The sequence below is a fragment of the Trichechus manatus genome, unplaced genomic scaffold (assembly GCF_000243295.1).
Source record: "Trichechus manatus latirostris isolate Lorelei unplaced genomic scaffold, TriManLat1.0 scaffold00080, whole genome shotgun sequence".
Classification (NCBI taxonomy): Eukaryota; Metazoa; Chordata; class Mammalia; order Sirenia; family Trichechidae; genus Trichechus; species Trichechus manatus.
This window is the reverse complement of record NW_004444016.1, coordinates 1223845-1249106: the sequence shown is the minus strand read 5'-3', so window position 1 is coordinate 1249106 and position 25262 is coordinate 1223845. Positions and strand designations below refer to the sequence as shown.

General features: G+C 47.3%; 1 protein-coding gene across 1 annotated transcript in view; it reads left to right on the top strand.

Moving 5' to 3' along the window:
• The window catches only part of EPN2 (epsin 2), a 157132-nt gene that overhangs the window by 110722 nt on the left and 21148 nt on the right, over positions 1-25262 (top strand). The window contains exons 5-7 of the mRNA XM_004380987.3: positions 4948-5060; positions 7679-7771; positions 9033-9207. Coding sequence (XP_004381044.1) covers positions 4948-5060; positions 7679-7771; positions 9033-9207 — 381 coding nt within the window. The remainder of the gene's footprint in view (positions 1-4947; positions 5061-7678; positions 7772-9032; positions 9208-25262) is intronic.

The following is a 25262-nucleotide window of genomic DNA, read 5'->3' as shown; positions in this document are numbered from 1 at the left end:
CTTCTTGGGTGGCCAGCTTTTCATCTGTCATGGTATTGGGGAAGTTTTCTGTCGGCAGTTCTTCAGTGATCCTCTCTGTGTTTTCTGTTTCCTTCTGGAACTCCAATCACTCAAAAATTTTTGCTTTTGATTGTATCCCACATAATTCTCAGGGTCTCTTTATTTTTCTTCATTCTTTTTTTGGATTTTTACTCAAACAGAGTTGTATCCAAGTGTTTGTCTTCAGTTTTGCCTTTGTTGATTGCTTGTTGTTGTGTATGATACTTTTCGCCTCCTTTTGCAATTGGCAGAGTCAGTCTCTCAGATATGGTACAGCAGGGCAGGTCTAGCTGAAGAGGGGTTACTGGAATGGGCTGTTTGTGGCACTTACTATGGCCACCAGGATGGGCTTGTAATCAGTGCAGGGCAGGTTCTGGTAGGCCATTCCTGGGCTGCTCGGTAGTGTGATGTTTAGCGCACGGTGCACGTAGGCAGGATGAATGGGGGAGATTGTGATGTGTGGAGCTAAGATTGTTATGGGAGAGAGGAGAGCGAAGAGAGAGGAACGGGAGCGAAAAACATACAAACAGAAAAGAGTGCTAAGGGAGCTTGTCACTGGAGTGGAAATGAGAGACTATGAAATGGAGAAAAACAAAAAGGAGAAGAAAAAAGAAAAGAAAAAAATGAATGAATAAAAATTAGAAAGAAAAGCAAAGCTCCCAGGGATCCCACTGGTGCAGCTGGGAGGTCTGAGGAAGTTGCTCCCAGGCCATGAAGTACAGCCAGGCCAGAAAGGCAGAGGTGTCACTCAGTGCTGGGTATTCAGGGGACAGGAAGAGAAGGAAAGTATAGAGAGATGAGAAACTGAGTAATGAAGAAAGACACAAAGGGAAAAAGAGGGAAAAGAAAACAAAACGAACAAATAAAAAATGATAATAATAAAAAAGAACAAGAAAAACCCTCAGAGAAAACAAAAAAGATATGCCTTCAGGGATCCCTCTGCACGTCTGCGTAAACTGAGGCGGGGTAGGTCCCAAGCTGTGCAGTTCTGCCTGGCTAGAACAGGTGCCCAGTTCAGAAAAGAGGAAGAAAACAAACAAACAAACAATTCAAAAGAAATGAAAAGCCCCTGGGATCCCACCAATGTGGCAGCCCGGGCCAGGAAGCAGTTTCACATTCGAGCAGCATTTCACAGCCTTTTAGGAAGAAGCAAAGATGGCACATGGAGCCAGGTATTTGAGAGAAAGGAGGAGGAGGTGGTGAGAGGTAAGGAAGAAATCTAAAGAAGAGGAAGAAGCAACACCAGCAGCCAACAAATGGCACTTAGAGAGCCGGCCAGGGCTGGTGGGTAGAATCCAAGCAACACTGGGGTAAACTTGGTGCTTCCCGGCCAAGAGATTGTGGCCACAGGAAGCAGAGGACGTGAAGTGCGGGTGAGGAAGGGTGGGGGGTGGGAAAACGTATATCACTGATTACTGGTTGTTCTGTTTCCTGCTGGAAGTTCCGTGAAGCTGTCTTCTCGTACCCCGTCTGCTGATCTCTGATAGGAGTCCAAGATGGCGGATCCGTGCTGTGTTAGCTGATAGGGGACCTCTGCATGTATCTCTCCTCGCTCTCTGTTCTCTGTCAGTTTGTCCTCTCTCAGTTTCTTATTCCATTCGGTGCTTGTCTGAGTTCTTTATCTCTTCATTTGATGCTTAGGGTTTCAGGATTGCCGTTTTCTCTGTTTGGCTTAGTTTTTTGGATCTTTGCTGTGGAGGGACAGCGTGGTGCTTCTGTCTATAGCACCATGTTGCCTGGAAGTTAATTGTACTTTAGATGAAGGTTTACAGAACAAACTAGCTTCTCATTAAATGTTAGTACACATATTGTTTTCTGACATTGGTTGCCAACACCTCGACATGTCAACACTCTCCTCTTCTTGACCTTGGGTTCCCCATTGCCACCTTTCCTGTCCCCTCCTGCCTTCTCATCCTTGCCCCTGAGCTGGTGTGCCCATTTAGTCTTGTTTTGTTTTATGGGCCTGTCTAATCTTTGGCTGAAGGGTGAACCACAGGAGTGACTTCATTACTGAGCTATAAGGGTATCCAGGGGCCATACTCTGGGGGTTTTTCCAGTCTCTGTCAGACCATTAAGTCTTGTCTTTTTTTTTTTGAGTTAGAATGTTGTTGTACATTTTTCTCCAGCTCTGGGACCCTCGATTGTGATCCCTGTCAATGCAGTCAGTGCTCGTAGCCGGGCATCATCTAGTTGTACTGGAGTCAGTCTGGTGGAGGCTTTGTTAGTTGTTGTCCATTGGTCCTTTGGACTAATCTTTCCCTGTGTCTTTGGTTTTTTTCTTTCTCCCTTGCTCTAGACGGAGTGAGACCAGTGGAGTATCTTAGATGGTCTCTCACAAGCTTTTAAACCCCCAGATGCTACTCACCGAAGTAGAGAGTAGAACATTTTTTTTATAAACTATGTTATGCCAGTTGAGCTAGATGTTCCCCGAGACCATGGTCCCCACAGCCCTCAGCCCTGAAATTCAGTCCCTCAGGGAGTTTGGATGTGTCTATGGAGCTTCCATGTCCTTGCCTTGTACAAGTTGTGCTGGCTTCCCCAGTAATGTGTACTGTCTTACCCTTCACCAAAGTTAGCACTTATCTGTTACCTAGTTAGTGTTTTTCCCTCCCCACCACTCCCCTCCCTTATAACCATCAAAGATCATTTCTTTTTGTGTGTAAACCTTTTCATGTGTTTTTATAATAGTGGTCTCATACAGTGTTTTTCGTTTTGTGATTGACTTATTTCACTCAGCATAATACGCCCCAGATTCATCCATATTGTGAGATGTTTCACAGATTCATCATTGTTCTTTATGGTCGCAGAGTATTCCATTGTATGTATGGCCATAGTTTATCCAGTCATCTGTTGATGGGCACTTAGGTTGTTTCCATCTTTTTGCTATTTTGAACAGTGCTACAATGAACATGAGTGTGCATGTATCTATTCGTGTGATTGCTCTTATTCCTCTAGGATATATTCCTAGGCGTGGGATTGTTGGATCGTATGGTATTTCTATTTCTAACTTTTAAAGGAAGGCACGATATTGTTTTCCAAAATGGTTGTACCATTTTACATTCCCATAAGCAGTGCATAAGAGTTCCAAGCTCCCTGCAGCCTCTCCAGCATTTGCTATTTTCTGTTTTTTTGATTCATGCCAGTAGTATTGGGGGGAGATGGTACGTCATTGTACTTTTGATTTGTGTTTCTCTGATGGCTAGTGATTGTGAGCATTTCCTCATGTGTCTGTTAGCTGCTGCTGGCTTTTTTTTTTTTTTTTTTTTGATGGTTCTTCTCATTTATATATATCACAGCAAACACAGTACTTCATGCCACAGGGTGGTTGCAAATTAAATCTTACTGTTCTATGTTTTGTGCGTGTTATTTTTTTAAATTTTGTGGCAAGGCAGTGCCTCTGCATGGCAGCATCAGAGAGCATGAAGAAGAGTTAGCCACCCCACCCCAAGGAGAAGCAGCCTGGCCCTCTGGTGCAGTACCTCTGTGGCCCTAAGTGTCTTTACCCCTCTTCTCCTGTTCTAGTCACTGGAGCTAGAGCTCAGCCACCTAGAAGCCTCATTTAACAAGAATCTTCTCTGGCCTTTTACTTTTCAAAGAGACAAGCCCTAAGAAGCAGGTTTAGATAGGAGATTTAAGGAGAAGCGACTTTTAGGTGAATAAATCCTGATAGGTTTGCTAGAGTGGGCTCAGTACTATAAGGGGGTAAGCTAATTCACAATGAAAACATTTTAAAACAACTTCCGATGAGCCAGGAAACTGAATTCTCCATCTGTTCTTCTGTCCATCCATGCATGTATGCGTCCATTTATCTAAAAGATGTTTGGCAGCTACTCTGCTCAATGTTGAGCATGAATGGAGAGTGAGAGGATGCATAGCTTTTGTGGCCCCAGAGTAGTGAGCAGTGTGTGGGAGAGTGTCAGAGCTTGCCAGCCTCAGTGGGGAGGTCTTCCTGGAGGATGGGTTGGGCTCCCAGGCGGAGCGGGATGAGTGGAGGAGACAGTGTGCATGGAGGCCCAGAGGGGAGGAAGAGCCCAGGGCCGCCTGAGGCAGTGGTTCCAGACCTCTCTCTCAGAATTGTGGAGTGCAGCTGGCCCTCTCCTGGGACGAGGGGTGCAAGCTCAGGCACATGCTCCTAGACTTGACATCTACTTTCTGGAGACACCCAGACTCCTTGAGCCACACGACATCCTCGTGGATAGGAGCCTAGCATTCTTTCATGGGGGGCTTGGCCTACTTTATGTGTGCATTTCTAAGATCCCTTTACGGGAGTCCTTCATTTAGGGTTTGTTACATCAGCTAGGAATTCACATTTCATCCCGTCAGTAGAAACTGTCTTTCCAGGAGCTGCTTACAAATGTTTAAACCAGATAAGTATTTATAGCAAAAATATCCATATATTTGTCTTTTCTAGTAAATGTACAGTGTTACTGAAACAAGGTTTTGCAGAAATTGCTGCAGAAGGGTTTAGGCTTCATTTTTTTTTATGATCCTTAAGCCTGATGAGATACTAAATGGGATTCTTAAATGCTGGGGGCTTCTCAAGCAGTGTGCTTGGCCCAGAAATGCCCTACACTTGTTGTTTGATCCATCTTTTCAAGAAATATATTCTCGATCTTTTTAAAATTCAGTTCATAGCTTTGAAACAATGCAAATGTGCTTGAAGATGCAGGTTGCAACCCCATGAAGACTGGTGGCTGAAGGCATCTTCTGGATTCAGTGCTGTGTGGGTTATGTGGAGACGAACCCACATATGACCTGTGCTTATCCTTGAAGTATGCCATGAGCCTTTCCCATCTCTCTGGGCTGTCCACGGCCCTGGGGTCTCCAGTGGGATTGGGGTTTTATTTGATGAGGTCTGTGGTGACCTCGCCTTTTGCACATGGTGACTTTGCCTTGTTGCTCCCACAGCCACTTCCCCACGGGTGTCCTCTGAGCTGGAGCAAGCTCGGCCCCAGACCAGTGGAGAAGAGGAGCTGCAGCTTCAGCTGGCATTGGCCATGAGCAGAGAAGTGGCTGAGCAGGTCAGTGCCTGGTCGGTCAGCCCTGTTGGGGCAGAGCGGGGTGGGCTACAGGGAGGATCACAACACAGCCCCGTCTTCAAGACATCTTGAATGTGGTGGCCACAGCAGAACTTTGTGCTGCCACATGCTGCCACCCACTGTCCCTATCAGGGAGGGAGCCTGTGCCATGGTACATTTAGGAAAGGTTTTTGGAGCAGTAGTGACCAGTGAAGAAACTAGTGGAAAGGGCTCCCCAGAAACTATTGTGCAGCTCTGACCAGCATTCAGAACTCTCTGTACTTAGTGAGTGGGGTGTGCACAGCCACCTTGAAGGACAGGTGTGTAGGAGATGCCGCTGCAGAGGGGCTGGGTGCAGAGTGCCTTGGCAGGGGTGCAGGAAGTGGACCTCCTGTGAGGCTTGGGGCTGGGTGGGCTCCCCTAGGAGGGCGGTTTGCTGAGATGCACCAAGAGCCCCGACAGTGCTCAGAGGCGCAGAGAAAAAACTAGAAAGAAAGATGAGAAAGCACTCTGGAAAGAAGCGTGCTTGTGTTCAGATGACGGAAGTCCATGTATTCTTAATTGTTTCAGTTCCAGTTCCTCTCTAATAAGCATGCATGACTTTAAAATGGGGGCAGAGGGAAAGGAGAGATAAAATTAAAGCTCTCTTCTGAAGTAATCCTCCATGCTAGTTGAAGTTGTCAGGTCCGTGTCCACAGACCCCTGGGGAAAGGGCTGGCCGGGTCAGGGCTAGCAGTGTGCCTGCTCTTGTTGGGGAGCCGGTGCTCAGAGAACAATATTAGGGATGTATGTGCAAAGATGTTTCCCAGCATTACTTGTCTATTGATGATTGGAAATATGCTACGACTCAGCTGCAGTGGACAGCTTCAATGACGGCCTCTCTGTACCCAGGTAGAAAAGTTACACAGTCCTCAAGTCTGTGCACGCAGATGCGCAAGACAGCGCTCGCTGGGAGATGCAGGGCCCAGACAGACGGTTCGATCCCTTTCAGTTAATCAATCATATCTGTGTGTTATACCATATTTATGAATAGGAGCATGTGTAAATAATTTGTGTTAGAAATCAGAGCTTTCTGGAAGCATATGCAGTGGGAGGTGGAATGCTATGTGATTCTCATCCTTCTAATTTTTTCTGCATTGTCTGATGTTGTGTTTTATAAGGAGGCATATTGATTTTATCATTAGAAAGAATTATAAAGCCATTTTTATTTTGAGAAAAAAATTTTAAACATCTCCTTTCCCCAATTTGGTGGTGCCTAATTGTCTCCCTGGTGCCTGTCGTGAAGGGAGTTGAAATCTCCTGGGGCCCAGGGAGAAACGAACCTCCTGAGCTACAGTGATTTTTGGGGGGAATGAATATACACTATTGAAAGTAATCCTGTTTTTCCTGTTTTATAAGTTGTCTTCAAACCTTCCTTTGAGATAATGCAGAATCCAGTGTTGTGTTTCCTACTGCTGGCCAGTGTTGCTTTGCTCTGTGTAGTGGTGTTATTACATTAGAAACAGCTTCAAACCTCACTTATATTTAAAAAAAAAAAAAAAAGCAAATATATAGAAACCAAAGTTTACTAGTGGTTACCAGGGACATGAGGGAGGGGAAAAAGGAGGGTTATTACTTATGGAACTCTGAGTTTATGTTAACGGTGGTGGGAAAATCACATTAATTAAGGCCAAGGCTTGCACAGCCAATTAACATAATTGATGTCAAAAGTGTACGCTTGTTAAAAGTTGAATTGGCAAACGTTGTTTGATAGATATATTTACAATAGTAAAATACACAACCAAACACCTCATGGGATTTGATTTCTTGGTTTGGAGGTTGGGTCATGGTTTCATGGGACATCCCAGTTAATTGGCCTAATATCGGGTTTAGTGCTTCTGTTCTGCCTCCTCATTTGTTTGGTTGTGCCTGGGGTCTTAAAAGCTTCCAGGCGACAATCCAAGGTACAGCAATTGGTCTCTATTCGCCTGGAGCAACAGAGGAAGAAGGACAGTCAGGAATAGGAGGAGGATGTGGAATGTGTAGCTAATTGCTTCCATGAACAACTGCCGCCTTTGCCATGAGTCCGGAAGAACTGGATGGTGCCCAGCTACCATTACTAAACATTTTGATGGAAGATTCTATGGAAGAATCCTGATCACGAGGGGAAAATGCAGAACAGAGTTTCAAATTCTCATGGACTCTAGACTTCCTGGAGCCATGGAGGCTGATCAACCCCTGAAACTATTGCCCTGAGATAATCTTTAAACTATAAAGCAGAAACATCCCCTGAAGTCTTCTTTAAACCAAACAGTAGTTTAACTTAATTAGTAAAGAATGTCTGCCTTGGAGCACTTTGCTGTTTTGAAGAACTGTCTATATGGGATCAAATTGACAACAGCAACTTGGAAAGTCAGAGAGGAAGTTTAGGGGGCAGTGAGATTATGTTAATGAAGGAGGAACAGTTCAGAAAAGGAGAGTGAGAATGGTTGCAGAACATAGTCAGTGACACTGAATTGTACATGTAGAAACTGTTGAATTAGTTTATGTTTTGTTGTTATATTCTCATCAACAACAACAACAAAATAATAAATTATTTAAAAAAAAAAAATCAGCTTCAAGTTCGAGTTGTCCCTCTGCAGGAAGAACGCCTCAGGCGGGGGGATGACCTCAGATTACAGATGGCCCTCGAAGAAAGCCGAAGAGACACAGTTAAAGTTCCAAAAAAGAAAGAGGTAAGAGCTTCATTGGGCAGGGAACTTTTGAGACTGTCCTGTGGTTGCTGTGGAAATGCCCACGCCCCAGTCTGCAGCACGTGTGTGATGTGCAGAGCATCCTCAGAACACACTGTCTTCTCTATTCACTAAACAAATGGCCCAGGTACCTGTGTGTGGTAAGCAAGAGTAAAGTGAGGATGTAGCTGAGAACGTGTCTGACTCGCCATGACTGGCCTGTCTGAACTATACCCTGCCCCCCAGAGTAGGCAGGCATAGGTGGTGGGCCTGGTTGTCTGGATTCACTGTATTCTACCCCCTACCTCCAGCAGGTGGGCACAGGCAGTGGGCCCAGTCATCTAGGTTCACGTGCCATCCATTAACCAGGATATTCTTAATGTCCCAGTTCCTCAGTTTCCTCATCTGTAAGATGAGGATGATAATCATGCCTGCCTCATGTGGTTATGGTGTGTATTAAAGACATAGTTGCCGTAGTGTCAGCACCAACTCATGGCGACCCCAGTTGTGTCAGAGTAGAACTGTGCACCATAGGATTTTCGGTGGCTGATTTTTTGGAAGTAGCACACCAGGCCTTTTTTTCCAAGGCGTGTTACCATTTGCATCACCTAGGGACTCCATGGTGAAAGTTAAATTCACTGTCAAGTGCTTTAGAAGGAATTCCCGGCACAGGACAAGCCTTTTGTCACGCTGGCCTTCATCATGGTCATTGTTCTCTCTCTGTGCCAGGCGCTGTGCGCCGTGCTTGGACATAAAGATGACCAGGATGGGACTCTGTTCCTGACACACTGAATACCCATCAAGGAGACATCCCTTCTCACCACAGAGGGTGGGGCTCCAGTGGCCCCCATTACAGGGCTGCTTGGTGGTGGTGGGAGCGGGGAGGGGGCAACCCCTGGATAAGAGGGGCTGTACTTGGGAGGCAGTGATGTGAGGGTGGGGCCCTTTCCTGTAGTTAGGGGTCTTCGTGAATAGTTATGACATACATATGGAGATTTGCTGTGACTGTAGCAGTATAAGTGACTCTTGTTGGCACAATGGTTAAGTGCTCGGTTGCTAACTGAAAGGTCAGCAGTTTGAACCCACCAGCCTCTCCGTGGAAGAAAGATGTGGCAGTCTGCTTCCATAAATATTACAGCTTTGGAGACCCTATGGGGTAGTTCTACTCTGTCCTACAGGGTCGCTGTGAGTCAGAATTGACTCGACGGCAACGGGCTTGAGTTTGGTAGCAATATAAAACTTGTCTCCTTCTTTGTCTCAGAAGCACGGTTCCCACCCACAGCAAACCACTCTGTTGGATTTAATGGACGCTCTCCCCAACTCAGGCCCTCTGGCCCAGAAAGCAGAGCCCTGGGGCCCAGCACCCACAGCTAGCCAGACCAACCCCTGGGGTGGGCCAGCAGCCCCAGCAAGTACCTCGGACCCCTGGCCATCGTTCGGTAAGACCCCTTGGTTCCTCCTCCAAGCTTGCCTCCTGGATGGGTGAGGGGCGGCAGGAGGAACTCTTTGTTCTTTATTGCTTGGCGGAGGTGGGGTCCTGGTTGGGTTCATTGTGATGAATTCTCAGTGGTGATGTCAGCGGGCTGGGCCCTCCTCTCTTGAGGATTGTGCTCAGCACTCTACTTTTTCCGTGTTGAATGGTTTCTGCTTTGGTTGAGGGAAGGCCTACTTCCTCTCTGCTTCACATGCACATCAGAAGTGACTTGTCCCTTTCCTGGGACATGTTTCAACTCTCTAAGCCTCCTAAGTGTACCCAGCACCTCAGCCTAAGGAGCTACAATACACAGCAGGAAATGTCTAAGTCCAGTTGCTGTAATTAGCTGAAAATTAGGATGTGATTAACACAACTGCTGATGAGAAAGGAATTCCTACTTGTTACATAAAGCTGTTTAATAGGCTAAGTGAATATTCTGAAATTCTGTTTGATGCCAAATTATAAGAGAGTTTGTGGTAGGAGATTGAAAATGTGAGCGTGATGTGACTGGCTGATCTGGGGTGGTAGCCTTGGCCCATGGGCTTCTGAGTTGGTGTACACGGCCCTGGGCTGCCAGGCCTGTCACCCCTCAGATGCTGTCAATGCTCTGCAGGCTTTCTGCCTGGGAACTTTGAATGTGTATTTTGTGGCAACCTGGGGTCCCTCTTTCCCCAAACTGGAGCCATCTTTTGTATTCAGCTTGGTCCCTGGGTGTTTGCAGAGGTGTGCCAAATGCCACGCTCTATCCCACTATGCAAGGATCCAAAGACAGATAATGCTCGTGCCCTCTAGAATCCTGGTCTGGTACAGGCAGGCTGGCTGCATGTGATTGCAGCACTGCGTGCTCGACCTCAGTAGGGTTATTTGAGCACATGCTAGGTCAGGGCTTAGCTCAGGGGCCCAGGGAGTATGGGGCAAGCTTCTTGGAGAGAATCTTCAAGGAATTGCAGGAGGTGGCCAGGCAGCGGAGAGGCTACGTGTTCCCAGCAGAGGACTCAGCTGTGTGAAGGTAAGAGGGCGTGGAGCTCCGGTGTAATGGGCACAGGGCACTGCACAGTGTGAGGCTGGGGAGTGGGGGAGTGGCTGGGCCCAGGCCTCGCGTGCAGCCTGTGAAGCGGCTGGGACCTGGTCCAGAAGGTGGTGCCCTGCAGTCCTGGATGTGCTTTGGTGATGCAGTTGGCCCCAGTCACCCAGGCAGAGTCCCCTGGGCCTTGGGGGCAAACCCCAGGCTGAATTTCCCATAGTTTTCACTGCCCAAAGGCCACTAACAGGGCTGCTTAGAGGTGATTTGTGAGGGGAACTGTGGTGGGACATCCCTGACGGGCATGGGCAGGCAGTGTGAGGCTGGCTGCTGGGGGCGCCCCAGGGCAGTGCTGGGGGAACATATGGGGTTCTTTGGTGTGCTGGCCTGCAGTGGGTTGGGTATGGGTGGTGCCGAGGAGCCGGCTCCTGCAGGCAGTAGCTTCTGGTTTTACTTTTCAACTTGAATCCAATTCTGTGGCATGACGGCCACCTGAAGTTATGGATAGGATCTTCTTCAGGAGAGAGTTTTCAACCCCTTTCAAGCATTTTATAGTGGATCAGTGAACAGGTGGTTGGTTTTCTCAGTGCCCAGAAAAGAAAGTAGTCAGCCCAGGGGCCAGGTGAGTTTAATAAGATTAAGTTGTGCTGAGCTGGGGGTTGAGTCTGGGGGTCTGGGTGGTAGACTTATTTTTTGCTGTCTGTTTTTTTTTTTTTAAACTGTTTGACTTGTTTACCAGGATATGTCTTACCTGGTCAGGAAAGACAAAATATTCTTTGAAAAAAATGAACAAGTTAGCTTGCCTATCCTTTGGCTAGCGGGCCGGGACTGTGTTCTGGACTGAATATTTTAGACTGAGCCAGGGATCTGAGTGGGTGGTGGCCCCTGCACAGACGAGCTGGAGAAGTTTTCCTGCAGCCAAACAGTGGCAGATCAGTGACCCAGTGTCCTGCTCTAGTGAATGCAAATTCCCCCACACCTGCAGGCACAGTCAATGAGGGGCCAGGCTCAGGATGCTGGGCAGGTTTTGGGTATGATGGGGCCACCGGGAGCAAGGCAACTCGTGCCTGGGGCACCTGAGCATCACCTGGGAATGCCAGCTCAGGTGGGTTTGCACTGCCAATTTTTTTTTTAATTGAGATAAAATTCACATACCATAAAATTCACCACTTTTACCGTTCTAAAGTGTAGTTTACTATACAGTCATGCGCTGCATAACGTCTGTTCGGGCAACGCCCAAATGCATATACTTTCATGGTCCTGTAAGGTTATAATAAAGTTCAGAAATCTCGATCAGAGAATGGGACAGGGTGGATGTAACCGGATGTAGCAAATGCAACAGCTTCCCACACACAACACGTGTATCTCATGTCTTTTGTATACAAAGCAATTGCACTGCCAGGCGTATAATGGTATAGTACCTATGTAACCTATAACACATACGTCTTGATAGTCATAATGCCTGTGTTACTGGCTTATGTATGTACTGTACTGTTCTTACTATTGTTATTTTAATGTGAACTTTCCCTACTTATAAAAAAATTTTTACCATATAACAGTGTATGCTTCGACTCATAGGCAGCAGCATCCAATCTTGTGTATTGAATAACTCTTGAGTGTTGTAGTGTTATCTCTCTGTTTAATTTTCTTTTGAAAATATTACCATGAAGTTCATCATGGCTCCCAAATGCAGCAAAACCAGTGCTAGTAATAGCAGCAGCAAGAGGCAAAGGAGAAGTATCAGTTTGGATGTGAAACAAAAGGTATATATATATATTACAGTGTTCACACAGCATCTAAATCGTGTAATGTCCTATTTCACAGAATGTATTGTGGATGTTAAGCAACGCATGACTGTATTCACAGTGTTGTGCAACCATCACCACTGTCTAATTCCATAACTTTTCCATCATCACAGAGGGAAACCTCAGGCCCATTCGCAGTCACTCTCCATTCCCCTCCCCCAGCCCCTGGCAACCACTCATCTACTTTCTGTCTCTATGCATTTGCCTATTCTGGACATTTCATATAACAAAAATCATACACTGTGAATTTTTTGTGTTTGCTTCTTTCATTTAGCATCATGTTTTAAAGATTCATCCATGTGGTAGCACGCATCAGTGCTTCATTCCTCTTTATGGCTGAGTAATATTCCATTGTATGAATAGACCACAGTTTGTTGATCCATTCATCAGTTGATGAACATTTGGATTATTTCTACATTTTGGCTATTATGAATCCAATTTTTTAAGAAAAGATTGAAACCTGAATTTTGGAACTCTATTCATTTTAAAATTAAATGAATTAAATAAAATTAAAAAAAAATTGAGAACATGGCTGGTGCTAATCAAAATATATCTGAGAGTGGCCACATGTGGCTCGTGGACCCCCAGCTTGCAGCTGCTTGCGCTTGCCCACCACACAGGGCATTTTCCCAGTGCCCTGGGGAGGAAGCTGAGGCACTAAAGCCCAGAGAGGCTGCTAATTCCTTGGGGATCACACAGCTCATTAGGGCAGGCTCAGAGCTCTGGCACCTCATCCTGGGCTGGTCTTGCCTTCCGTAATGCAGCAAAGTCCATCTGTAGCCCTGGCCTCTTCTGGAAGAGTCACTTCAAATCCTAGCACTGAGAGAACCATTGTTAAAATGTTAGCTTATCTGCTTCTTGTTTTTTCTGGGCACTTACGTTTTTACGTAGTTAAGGTTGTGTTGTATATGTAGTTTTACATGTGTATGTAATTTTTTAGTTTTTTCATGAGCACTCCCAGGTACGGTGGAAGCCCTAGGCAGCTTCACTGTAACCCACTCAACATCATGTTGTTGTACACAGGGGTGGCACTCTGCAACAGGGTTGAAACTCACTTATAACATAAAAAGGCATTAAAATTATTGTTTTCTTCAGAATGCCCACATCTACAGGAAGAGGGTCCTTCCACCAGCTCCCAAGTCTACTGAAGCATATTAGCAGTGCCTCTGCTTCATCTTCCATTGATGTGGCTCCTGAGCAAGCACTTGGTGTCGGAGTTACTGACTTACTCTCTAGTAGAGTCTGCTCACGTGTATTTCTAGGGCCACCCCACTGTCCTGTGACATGTCCATAAATTTGGAAGATTAAAATCTTTTCCTAAGCACCATTAATGGCACTCTCTGGATGAAAGAAAAGCCGTTTGAAAGCCACTGTTGTAGCCAGCCCACCATCACCAGCTCTTCCCAAGTAGTACTGGGGGCACCTTGGCCAGGCGGCCTCTGGAGGATGTGTTCAAGGCTGAGAGGAGGGATGTGGTTCCTGCCAGGTCAGTGGAGCACTACCTCCTTCAGCCAAGACATAAAGAGCTGCCACCTAGTAGGAGCAGGGCTCACTGCCTGGCGATTCAGAAGGCTTGGGCACCTCTCTGCCCGCCTACCCTCCTCCCTCCCGGGTGAAGACAGAGCTATCTTCTGCCCTGGCTGAAGCAGGTGATGCTGCTGGCTTCTCGGTGACCCCTACAACAGCATGGCTCTTCTGTGCATCCCCCCTCCCTGCGCTGTGTCCATGAATAATTCATGTGTGAGGTTTGGGATGAACAGGCTGGCAGTGGGGATGATGGGAGATGCTGCTCCCCGTGAATGGGTCCACAGAGCTGGAGGCCAAAACCTGCCAGTGCTTCTGATCTGGGTTCTGTCCCACTTCCTCTCATTCATTCGTGCTTTCAACAAGCACTTATTGATTGGGTGTGTAGATGGCCTGTGTTCTGCTAAGGGTGCAGAGAAGCAAGCATGCAGAGGAGCCTGGGAGAGAATCTGCAGCCATCATTGGGGTGGAGGATGGTGCCGGCTGCTCCCCACAGGCAGCTTGTTTGGACCTCTCAGTGCCCATGGAAGGAGAAGGGGGTGTTATCTGTCCCCAAGTATGATGGTTAAGATTGTGTGTCAGCTTGGCTGGGCCATGATTCTCAGTGTTTATACGTGATCACTCCCGTGATGGAATCTGCTGTGAGTAGCCAGTCAGTTGAAAGGGAGTTTCCTTGCGGGTGTGGCCTGCATCCTAATATAAGCAGACATTCTGGCTTTTTGCTCACTCTGCATCCTGCGGCTGCCTCCTGTTCGTCTGAACTCTGGTTCTTGGGACTCGAGCTATATCAGCTTATCTGCCAATCTTGGGGAACATGAATTGAGAGAAGCCTCTCCTGATCCTCGAATTTGGAACGTTCCAACCTCTACAACTGCTTGAGCTGTTTCCTTGATATAAATCTCTGTATGTATTTATATGCTTTACTGGTTTTGCTTCTCTAGAGAACCCAGCCTAAGACATTTGGTACCAAGAGTGGTTCTAGAGAAAAAAAATTGTAAGGATGAGTTTTCTAAATTGATTCTCAAGTCTGGTTAGTCTTAAAGATGTTGATGGCTCTGCTTCCAGCAGTAAAGAGGGTACTGCTAATCCATGGCGTGAGGTGGCGATACAAATACGCAAAATATCAGCACCAGTAGATCAGGTATTGGTGAAAGGTAAGGCTCTGGGTGAACACGTGTGATATCTTTCTACAGTTTTGTCAGAATGAGAAGTATAAAGAAGCAGGTTGGTTGGTCCTACTTTAGACAAACTGGTGAAAGAAAGAGATGCACTCAGGGCTTCAGAGTCAAAGCTCAAGTGCCACGTAAATGACCTCGTGGCTTCCATTGTGCTTTGAAAGAAAGCCTTATTTCTTGTAGTAATAGCTGAAATTGCCAAAAACCCAACCCAGTGTCTTATGGTAAGAGTGGCTGAATTACAATGCCAGCTCAGTTGCCAACCTTGAAAGGTGTCTGAAGTTAAAGTAAGGGCATTGATTGGGAAGAAGTGGGATCCTGAAACTTGGGATGGGGACATACGGGCAGATAATCAGGAAGCTGGGGACATTGAACCCCTAAATTCCATTGAATCACTCCTGCCAGCAGAACCACTCCTATCTGAGGAGATTACTTCATGTTTGTCTGCTAAACCACCCTGCCCAGAAAAACCATTAGCCCCTCTACCCCCATCTAATGAGATTAGCCCTAGCCCAGCTGCCTCTAAAGAGCCCTTGCCTAACTCATTGCCTAGGGCATCGCCTGAGGCAGGTGCTTTACAAGACAAAGCTGAATGTGCTCAAGTCAATTCCACACTACCGATTCTGCCTTCTGGACCTATAACTAGACTTAAGTCCCAGCGAGCCCCAGAAGTTTAAGTACAAAGTGTGACCCAGGAGGAAGTATGCTATACTTCAAAAGAACTGCTTGACTTTTCTAATATGTACAAACAGAAACCTGGGGAATATGTGTGGGAATGGCTGTTATGGGTGTGGGATAATGGTGCAGGAAACATAAAGATGGACCAGTCTGAGTTTATTGATATGGGTCCACTAAGCACAGATTATTCATTCAGTGTTTCAGCTCCAGAAGTTAGGAAAGGATCTAATAGTTTGGTTGGGTTGCTGAAGCATGAATTACAAAGTGGTCTACACTAAATCAAGTTGAAGTATCAGACCTGCCCTGGTATACAATAGAAGAAGGTATCCAAAGGCTTAGGGAAATTGGCATGCTAGAATGAATTTATCAGGTTAGATCCATAGAGCCACACACGGAGTGCCCAGAAGACACACTTTTTCCCACAACAGTGAGGAACTAATTTGTGAAGGGAATTCCAGCATCCTTGAAGACTGCTGTGATTGCTATTTTATGTAAATTGGATTTGACAGTGGGAACTGCCCTAACTGAATTAAGACACCTAACTACAATGGGGCTGATTGGACCCTGTGGCAGTAGGGGCCAAGTGGCTGCACTCAGTTGACAAAGACAAGGTGGGCGTGGTTACAGTAATGGCCAGAGGAGTCAAAGCAGTAATCAGAATAGTCTGACTCATATGGACTTATGGTGTTGGCTGTTTAGTCATGGTGCCCCTAGGAGTGAAATAGATAGGAAATCTACTAAATATTTACTTGATCTGTACAAATGGATGAATTCTAGGTCAGGGGTACAGCAGTCTAACTCACATCGCCAGAATAGAGAGTCACCGTCCCTCAATCAATTCCCAGATTTGAGCAAGTTTAAAGACTCACAACCCCTTGAATGAAGGGGAGGCCAGGTTCCGTTGAGGAAGGACTCCAACACACTGCCAAAAATTTTTACTGTTAATCTTTCTCCCAGCCTTCCCCAAAGGGATCTACTGCCTTTTATGAGAGTGACTGTTCATTGGGGAAAAGGAGATAATCAGACTTTTCAGGGATTACTGGATACTGGCTGTGAACTGACCAGGGGACCCAAAACATCACTGTGGCCCACCAGTCAGAGTGGGGGTATATGGAGGTCAGGTTATTAATGGAGTCTTGGCTCAGTGTCCGTCTCACGTAGGTCCAGTGGGTCATCGAACCCATCCTGTAGTGATTTCCCCAGTTCCAGAATGCATAACTGGAATAGATAACACTCAGCAACTGGCAGAACCTCCACATTGGATCCCTGACAAATAGAGTAAGGGCTATTATGTATTATGGTAGGAAAATCCAAGTGGAAGCCATTATTTCCCTGCCTAGGAAAATAGTAAACCAAAAGCAATACTGCATTCTTGGAGGGATTGCAGAGATTACTACCACCATCATGCAGGGATGGTGATTCCCACCACATCCCCATTCAACTTGCCTATTTGGCTTGTGCAAAAAACAGATGGATCTTGGAGAATGACAGTAGATTATCAAAAACTTAACCAAGCAGTGACTCCAATTGCAGCTGCTGTTCCAGATGTAGTTTTCATTGCTTGAGCAAATTAATACATCTCCTGGTACCTGCTATACAGCTGTTGATCTGGCTAATGGCTTTTTCTCCATACCTGTTTCAAAGGACCATCAGAAACAGTTTGCCTTCAGCTGACAAGGCCAGCAGTACATCTTCACTTGCCTACCTGGGGTCTGTATCAACTCTCCAGCCCTGTGTCATAATTTAGTCTGCAGGGACCTTAATTGCCTTTCCCTTCCACAAGATATCACACTGGTCCATTATATTGATGACATTATGCTGATTGGACCTAGTAAGGAAGAAGTGTCAATGACTCTGGACTTATTGGTAAAACATTTTCATGCTATAGAGTGGGAAATTAATCCCATAAAAATTCAGGCACCTTCCCCTCAGTGAAATTTCTAGGGATCCAGTGGTGTGGGGCATGTCGAGATATTGCTTCTAAAGTAAAGGATAAGTTATTGCATCTGGCTGTTCCCACAGCTGAAAAGGAGGCACAATGCCTAGTGGACCACTTTGGATTTTGGAGGCAACATATGCCTCATTTGGGTGTGCTACTTTGGCCTATTTATCAAGTGACTCAAAAAGCTGCTAGTTTTGAGTGTGGCCCAGAACAAGAGAAGGCTCTGCAACAGCTTCAGGCTGCTGTGCAAAGAGCTCTGCCACTTGGGCCATATGATCCAGCTGATACAATGGTACTTGAAGTGTCAGTGGCAGATAGAGATGCTGTTTGGAGTCTTCAGCAGGCCCCTCTTAGTAGATCACAGTGCAGACCCTTAGGATTTTGGAGCAAAGCCTTGCCATCCTCTGCAGATAGCTGTTCTACTTTTGAGAAACATCTTTTGGCTTGTTAGTGGCCTTGGTAGAGACTGAACGCTTAATCATGGGACACCAAGTCACCGTGTGGCCTGAGCTGCCCATCATGAACTGGGTGTTGTCTGACCCACAGAGTCATAAAGTTGGACGTGCAAAACAGCACTCTGTCATTAAATGGAAGTGGTATATATGCGATCGGGCCCGAGCAGGACCTCAAGGCACAAGTAAGTTGCATGAGGAAGTGGCCCAGATGCCCATGGTCTCCACTCCTGTCACATTACCTTCCATCTCCCAGTCTGCACCTGTGGCCGCATGGGGACTTCCTTATGATCAATTGACTAAAGATGAGAAAACTTGTGCCTGGTTTACAGATGGTTCTGCGCGATATGCAGGCACCACTTGAAAGTGGACAGCGGCAGCACCACAGCCCCTTTCTGGGACCTCCCTGAGGAACAGTGGTGAAAGGAAATCCTCTCAATGGGCAGAACTTTGAGCAGTGAATCTGGTTGTTCATTTTACGTGGAAGGAGATATGGCCAGATGTGCAATTGTATACTGATTCATGGGCTGTGGCCAATGGTTTGACTGGATGGTTAGGGATGTGGAAGGAACATGATTGGAAAGTTGGAGACAAGGATTTATGGGGGAGAGGTATGTGGATAGACCTCACTGGATGGGCCAAAGAAGTGAAGAGATTTGTGTCTCATGTGAATGCTCACCAAAGGGTGACCTCAGCAGAGGATGATTTTAACAGTCAAGTGGATAGGATGACGCGTTTTGTGGAAACCAGTCATCCTCTTTCCCCAGCTACTCCCGTCGTTGCTCAATGGGCTCATGAACAAAGTGGCCATGGTAGCAGGGATGGAGGTTGTGCATGGGCCCAGCAACATGAACTTCCACTCACCAAGGCTGACTTGGCTACGGTCACTGCCGAGTGCCCAGTCTGCCAGCAGCAGAGACCAGCACTGAGTCCCTGATATGGTACCATGCCTCGAGGTGATCAGCCAGCAACCTGGTGGCAAGTTGATTATGCTGGACTGCTTGCATCATGGAAAGGGCAGCGTTTTGTCCTTACTGGGATAGACATTTACCCCGGATATGGATTTGCCTTCCCTGCACGCAGTGCTTCTGCCAAAACTACCATCCGTGGACTTACAGAATGCCTTATCCACCGTCATGGTATCCCACACAGCATTTCCTCAGATCAAGGGACTCACTTCACAGCAAATGAAATGCGGCAGTGGGCCCATGCTCATGGAATTCACTGGTCTTACCATGTTCCCCATCATCCTGAAGCAGCTGGCTTGATAGAACGATGGAATGGCCTTCTAAAGATGCAATTACAGTGCCAGCTAGGTGGCAGTACTTTGCAGGGTTGGGGCAGTGTTCTCCAGGAGGCTGTATATGCTCTAAACCGGCATCCAGTACATGGTACTGTTTCTCCCATAGCCGGGATTCATGGGTCCAGGAATCAAGGGGTGGAAATGGGAGTGACACCACTCACGATTACCCCTAGTGACCCACTTGCAAGATTTTTGCTTCCTGTCCCCTCGACCTTATGCTCTGCAGGTCTAGAGGTCTTAGTTCCAAAGGGAGGAATGCTCCCACCTGGAGACATCACTGATTCCATTGAAATGGAAGCTAAGGTTGCCACCTGGCCACTTTGGGCTCCTTATCCCTCTGGATCAACAGGCAAAGAAGGGAGTACCATACTGGCTGATGTGATTGATCCTGATTACCAAGAGGAAATCGGACTGATATTTCATAATGGAGGTAAAGAAGAGTATGTCTGGAATGTGGGAGATCCCTTAGGGTGTCTCTTAATACTACCATGCCCTGTGATTAAAGTCAGTGGAAAACTACAGCAACCCAATTCTGACATGACTAGTAATGACCCTTCAGGAATGAAGGTTTGTGTCGCCCCACCAGGCAAAGCACCACGACCAGCTGAAGTGCTTGCTGAGGGCAAAGGGAATATAGAATGGGTAGTAGAAGAAGGTAGTTCTAAATACCAGTTTTGAAATGAGGACTGTAATTGTTGTATTTCTGCTTTGTATGTGTGCATCAAATATTTTTGTTTTATTCACTTATAAAATACAAGATGTAAATGGGACTAGTGTGTTTTCAGTTGTTTGTGCGTTACTTGTATTATGTTCGGTGCAAGTATGACTTCATAATTGTCTTTGTTCAGAGATTTTGTATGGTTTAAGGAGATGTGTACATGTGCCACATTGACAAGGGGTGGACTGTGATGGTTAAGATTGTGTGTCAACTTGGCTGGGCGATGATTCTCAGTGTTTATATGTGATCACTCCCATGATGGAATCTGCTGTGAGTAGCCAGTTAGTTGAAAGGGAGTTTCCTTGAGGGTGTGTACTGCATTCAAATATAAGCAGACATTCTGGCTTTTTGCTCACTCTGGATCCGGCGACTGCCTCCTGTTCGTCTGACCTCCGGTTCTTCGGACTCGAGCTATCCTGATCTTAGGATTCATCGATCTTCACAGCCTGTGAGTAGGAGCTCTGGTCTCCAACCTGCCGATCTTGGGTTTGCCAGCCCCTGTGGCTGTGTAAATAGAGAGAAGCCTCTGTCCTGATCCACAGATTTGGGACGTTCCAGCCTCTACAATCGCGTAAGCCATTTCCTTGATATAAATCTCTCTGTGTATATATTTATACGCTTTATTGGTTTTGCTTCTCTAGAGAATCCAGCCTATGACACCAAGTTATGCTTGAAGGAAGTGAAGTACAACAGTTGTGGCATCGTGCTGACCCCTGGCCCACAGTGAAGCAGAACTCAGCACCAGCCACTGTGCTGTTTGTGTTTCCACTTGCTCTGCTTGCACACACTCTACGCAGCAGCTGGCACCAGGCTGCAGGCATACAGGTCCCCACCTGTCAGGCAGAGCAGCACCTAGACAAAGCTCACGGCAGGGGTCAAGCTGCTAGCCCTGGTTACCTGCTGGTTTGGGTGTGGTCAGGGTTAAAGCAGACACATCTTTACACCCAGAGCTTTCCTCCTGAGCCCTGGAGCCTGGCTTGAGCTGAAAGGACAGGAAGCCTCTCTGAGCTTGAGCCAAGGGTGTTCATGCATGAGACCGATGGCAAGAGTGGGGTCTTCTCCCAGGCCAGGCTTTCTGCTTCAGTATTGTGCAGAATGTAAGCTGCTGATGTTTTAAAGTCCTTGGCCATGCCTTTGTTTAGTTGTTACAGCAGCAGGTTGGACGGGGGAAGCAGGGCCCGTGGGAAATAGCAGAGTAAATGAGACAGGATGCAGGACCACGTCTGTCTCTGCATGGAGCCAGGAGGATGAGGGAAGTACCAGGGTCTGTGCGTGCAGCAACACATGACTTTATCCCAGTAGTTGTACAGTTGACAGTTGGAAGAGCTCTCCTGCAGGTGTTGGGGTGCTCTTCTTTAACTCTCAGAGATGCAGGTGTGTCAGTTGCGGTGTGTTTAGACCCCGTCCCCCCAGCATGTGTGCAGAGAAGCGGCATCCCAGTTCTGCACGTAACACGTGTGCACACTGCACACACAGTCACTGAGGGCTTGCATGTACGGCCAGGAAAGTGAAGCTCGAGGGCTGGGGGGCTGAGGTATGTTCCAAGACTTGCCTCTGGTGGGTGAGGCCTTCCTTTATTTTGTGTCTTGGTTTCTTCTTGAAAACTTTGCTCTGCTGTTCGTGCCCTGGGAGTCCTCTCCTCACCCTAGTGCCACTGGTGCCCACCACCATCATGGCAGCATGCAGTCCTTTGTGCCCATGTCTCTTCCTCAGAGGCAGGGGCTGGACCATCCTGGGCCAGGGCCTGGTGATGCTGACCAAGTGTTGCTTGAGGTGACTTCCAGGACCACCATAGCAGAGCAAGGGTATCATGTCGGGGGACAGGGTAGGCCCCACTTCCTGCCCGTCCACACAGGCCTGTGGGCATAGCCAGACCCCAGACTGTGGCCTTGCTCTGGGGAAGGCTTGATGAGGGGCCTGGACACAACAGAGGGCTCAGTGCTTCTCACCTGTTAGGACTCCTGGGAATTCCAGTGCTCAGCCCACCCCAGAATCTGTGTATGTGGGGAGGCAGCATCAGTATTTACTAAAATTCCCCAAGAGGCCCCAGGGACAGCACAGATCAGCGCACTGACCTAGCACTCTAGTCCCACTTGATCTTAGCTACTTAAAAGCACCAGTGTGGACTGCCAGGGCGGATTAAGGGCAGCTGACGTTTGTGTGTGTCTGTATCTGAACCAACATTTACCTGGAACCTTCTAGAATTAGTCCCTGGGCTTCAGTGTTCAGATGCCTCAGCCCTGAGGTTCTGTGCCTCCCTGATCCTTTTCCCCACCCCCTCATCCCCTAGTTAGTCGCTGACACCTTCTGTAGGTCAGGCTCAGCACTGAGCCCAAGACTGGCATGAGCAGACCAATCCCTGCCCCCAGGGGCCACACTCTTGCAAGGAGGAAAACAGGCTTCATGAGCCAGAACAGATGGGGAATGCTATGTAGGGGCTCTGAGCTTGGGCTTAGGTTGGTGCCAGGGGTGGCTGATGAGGTGGGTGGAGGCCACAGGGGTGGGCTTCCTTCCCAGCAAGCCCCTCCCAACAGAGTGGGTTGGGGAAGTAATCTGGTCTAGGCGCTATGTTTATGGCTTAAACAGAGGCTCAGAGAGATGGTCACTACGATGCAGAGGTCTCTGCTCTCCTGTCCTTCAGTGGGCCCTCCTAGCCTTTTGCTCAAGGTCTTGTGCACCTGAGAGCACATGGTAGCCTTAGCTGCACACCTGTGTCCCCAGTCTATAGCCCAGAGGAATAAGAGGGTCTTCCTTTGGCTCCCGAACCACTTCTGGGAGTTGAGGGGACCCTTCAGGACCCTCCCCTGTTGGGGTCAAGCTTCACTCAGACTGGGATTAGTGAAGTGAGGGATGGATTTTTCCCAAGGAAATTAGGAGGAAGGGAAATGATTGGGTGCTGGAAAACAGCCCATGAATGTGCTCTGATGGAAGAAAGAGGGGGGAGTGACAGGAGGGGAGGAGCTGCCTGGAGGTGGTCAGGGTGCAGGAGCAGTGGCGGGGCCTCCAGTCCATGCCCCTCAGCCCAGCTGAGGTCAGAGGCCTGTCCCACAGCCAGACTGTGGCAGGCTCCTCTCCCTGCATCAGCTGGTGACACTCTCCCCGCTGCTGTAGCTCCAAGGGGAGCCAGACTCCCCCTAGAACCAGGTCCCAAGTCTTTCCATTGCAGCATAGGCCATGAGAGACACAGTAGAACACTTCTGATTTGCAGTCGGATCTCTCCATGACTCTCCAGTCAGGACGGACAGCTGAGGCCCAGTGAGGTGCCATGTTGGGGGCAGAGCAAGGGCCTGCGCACAGTGTGGTTACAGAGAGGGGCCCACAGAGGGCCAGGCTCAGTTTCCTGACCCTACCTTTGTCACGTCTAACAGAAGCAGACCTGGAAGAGCAGGTTTGGTCACAGGGGATAGTGGTTCTGCAAGAAATACCGGGAAGGCCAGAAATGAATGTCAGAAGGAGCTTCTGGAGGCCTCTGGGGGGCATTGTGGGTTTCAGGGCAATAGCAGAAAGCACCGAGTCCAAATGGGAGGTCACAGACCATGAATACACAGATGGTGGGAGTGGCCAGGGCTGTTGGGAATGAAGATACTGCTGGGCTTCAGCTTGCAGCTTGTTGTCTCCCCTGGTCCACTTAAAATTCACAGCTGATTGTTTTAGTCGCAGTGGCAAGCCTGGGAAGCAGTGAAAGCAATGCTGCCCTCCTCCCCTTCCCTGTCTTGCTCCCGACTAGCTGTCAGCTGACCCCTGCTAAAAGGGTTAAGCTGATACAGACTTAGTAGGCTCAAGCCAAAGCCACTCAGCATTTCAAAGACTAGACGAGATGAAGCCATAAAAGGGAATGACTGGCAGTGGGTTCATTTTTATGGCCAAGGAGTCTCCTACCCACATGTCCAACCCTGAATGTTCCAGCTAGGGCAGTTAAGAGGCATATATAGGAATGGGAGTCCAGGGAGTAGAGTTGAGTCCTCTCAGAGGCTCAGGGGAGCATTCCCTGGTCTTCTTTGGGGCTGACAGACCACTACCACCTCCTGCTGCTCCTCTCTGGGCCTAAAAGTTCAGTGAGGTCACCGTAGGCTTTTTGGGTGCTAATGTCCTGTCTAGTGCTGGGGATGCTGGTTCTTGGAACTCTCAGAAGAGTTCACAGTCCAGGGGAGACTCTCAGGCAATAGATCTTTACGATACTATATGATAAGTGAAAAAAAGTTTCTGCAAGAGTCCAGAGGAGTCAGGAAAGGCAAGCAGAGAAGGGAAAAGATGGAGGGACTTGGAAGCACAGAGGCAGTGGGCAGTAGAGGTACCCTTCAGTGTGTTTGAGAAGTAGTGAAGAGGTCAGTGTGGCCAGGGTGAGCATGAAGGCAAAATAAGGACATTTAACACACATCTGCTTGAAGTTCCAGAAGAGTTAATATTTGAAAAGATGGTGACTGAAGGTTTCCAAAAATTTTGGAAAGGTACCTATTCTCAGATTGAGGAAGCCTAGTGAATCTTAATCAGGAAAATAAAACAAATCTCCACCTGGACATATCATCAGGAGAGTGCAGGAACCAAAGAAAGAGCATATCTTAATACAGCCACAGAGAAAAGGCAGTCCATTACAAAGGAATCGCAGTTAGGCTGACAGCTGACTTGTCAACAACCCTGACGGATACCAGAAGACAGTGGAATAACACCTTCAGTGTGCTAAAAGAAAAAAACTGTCAACCTAGAATTCCATTCCTAGCAAAATCATCTTTCAAAAATGATGGTGAACCCAATTGAAAAATGGGCAAAGGATATGAACAGGCACTTCGCCAAAGAAGATATTTAGGTGGCTAACAGACACATAAGGAAATGCTCACCATCATTAGCCATTAGAAAAATGCAAATCAAAACTACAATGAGATACCGTCTCACCCCAACAAGGCTAGCATTAATCCAAAAAACACAACATAATAAATGTTGGAGAGGTTGTGGAGAGACTGGAACACTTATACACTGTTGGTGGGAATGTAAAATGGTACAGTCACTCTGAAAATCGATTTGGCGCTTCCTTAAAAAGCTAGAAATAGAAGTACCATACGATCCAGCTATCTCACTCCTTGGAATATATCCTAGAGAAATAAGAGTCATCACAAGAATAGATATATGCACACCCATGTTCATTGCAGCACTGTTCACGATAGCAAAAAGATGGAAACAACCTAGGTGCCCATCAGTGGACGAATGGAAAACAAATTATGGAATATTCACACAATGGAATACTACGCAACAATAAAGAACAACGATGAAGCCTTGAAACATAACATGGAAGAAGCTGGAAGTCATTATGCTGAGTGAATTTAGTCAGTTGCAAAAGGACAAATATTGTATAAGACCACTATTATAAAAACTCAAGAAAAGTTTTAAACACAGAAGACAACATTCTT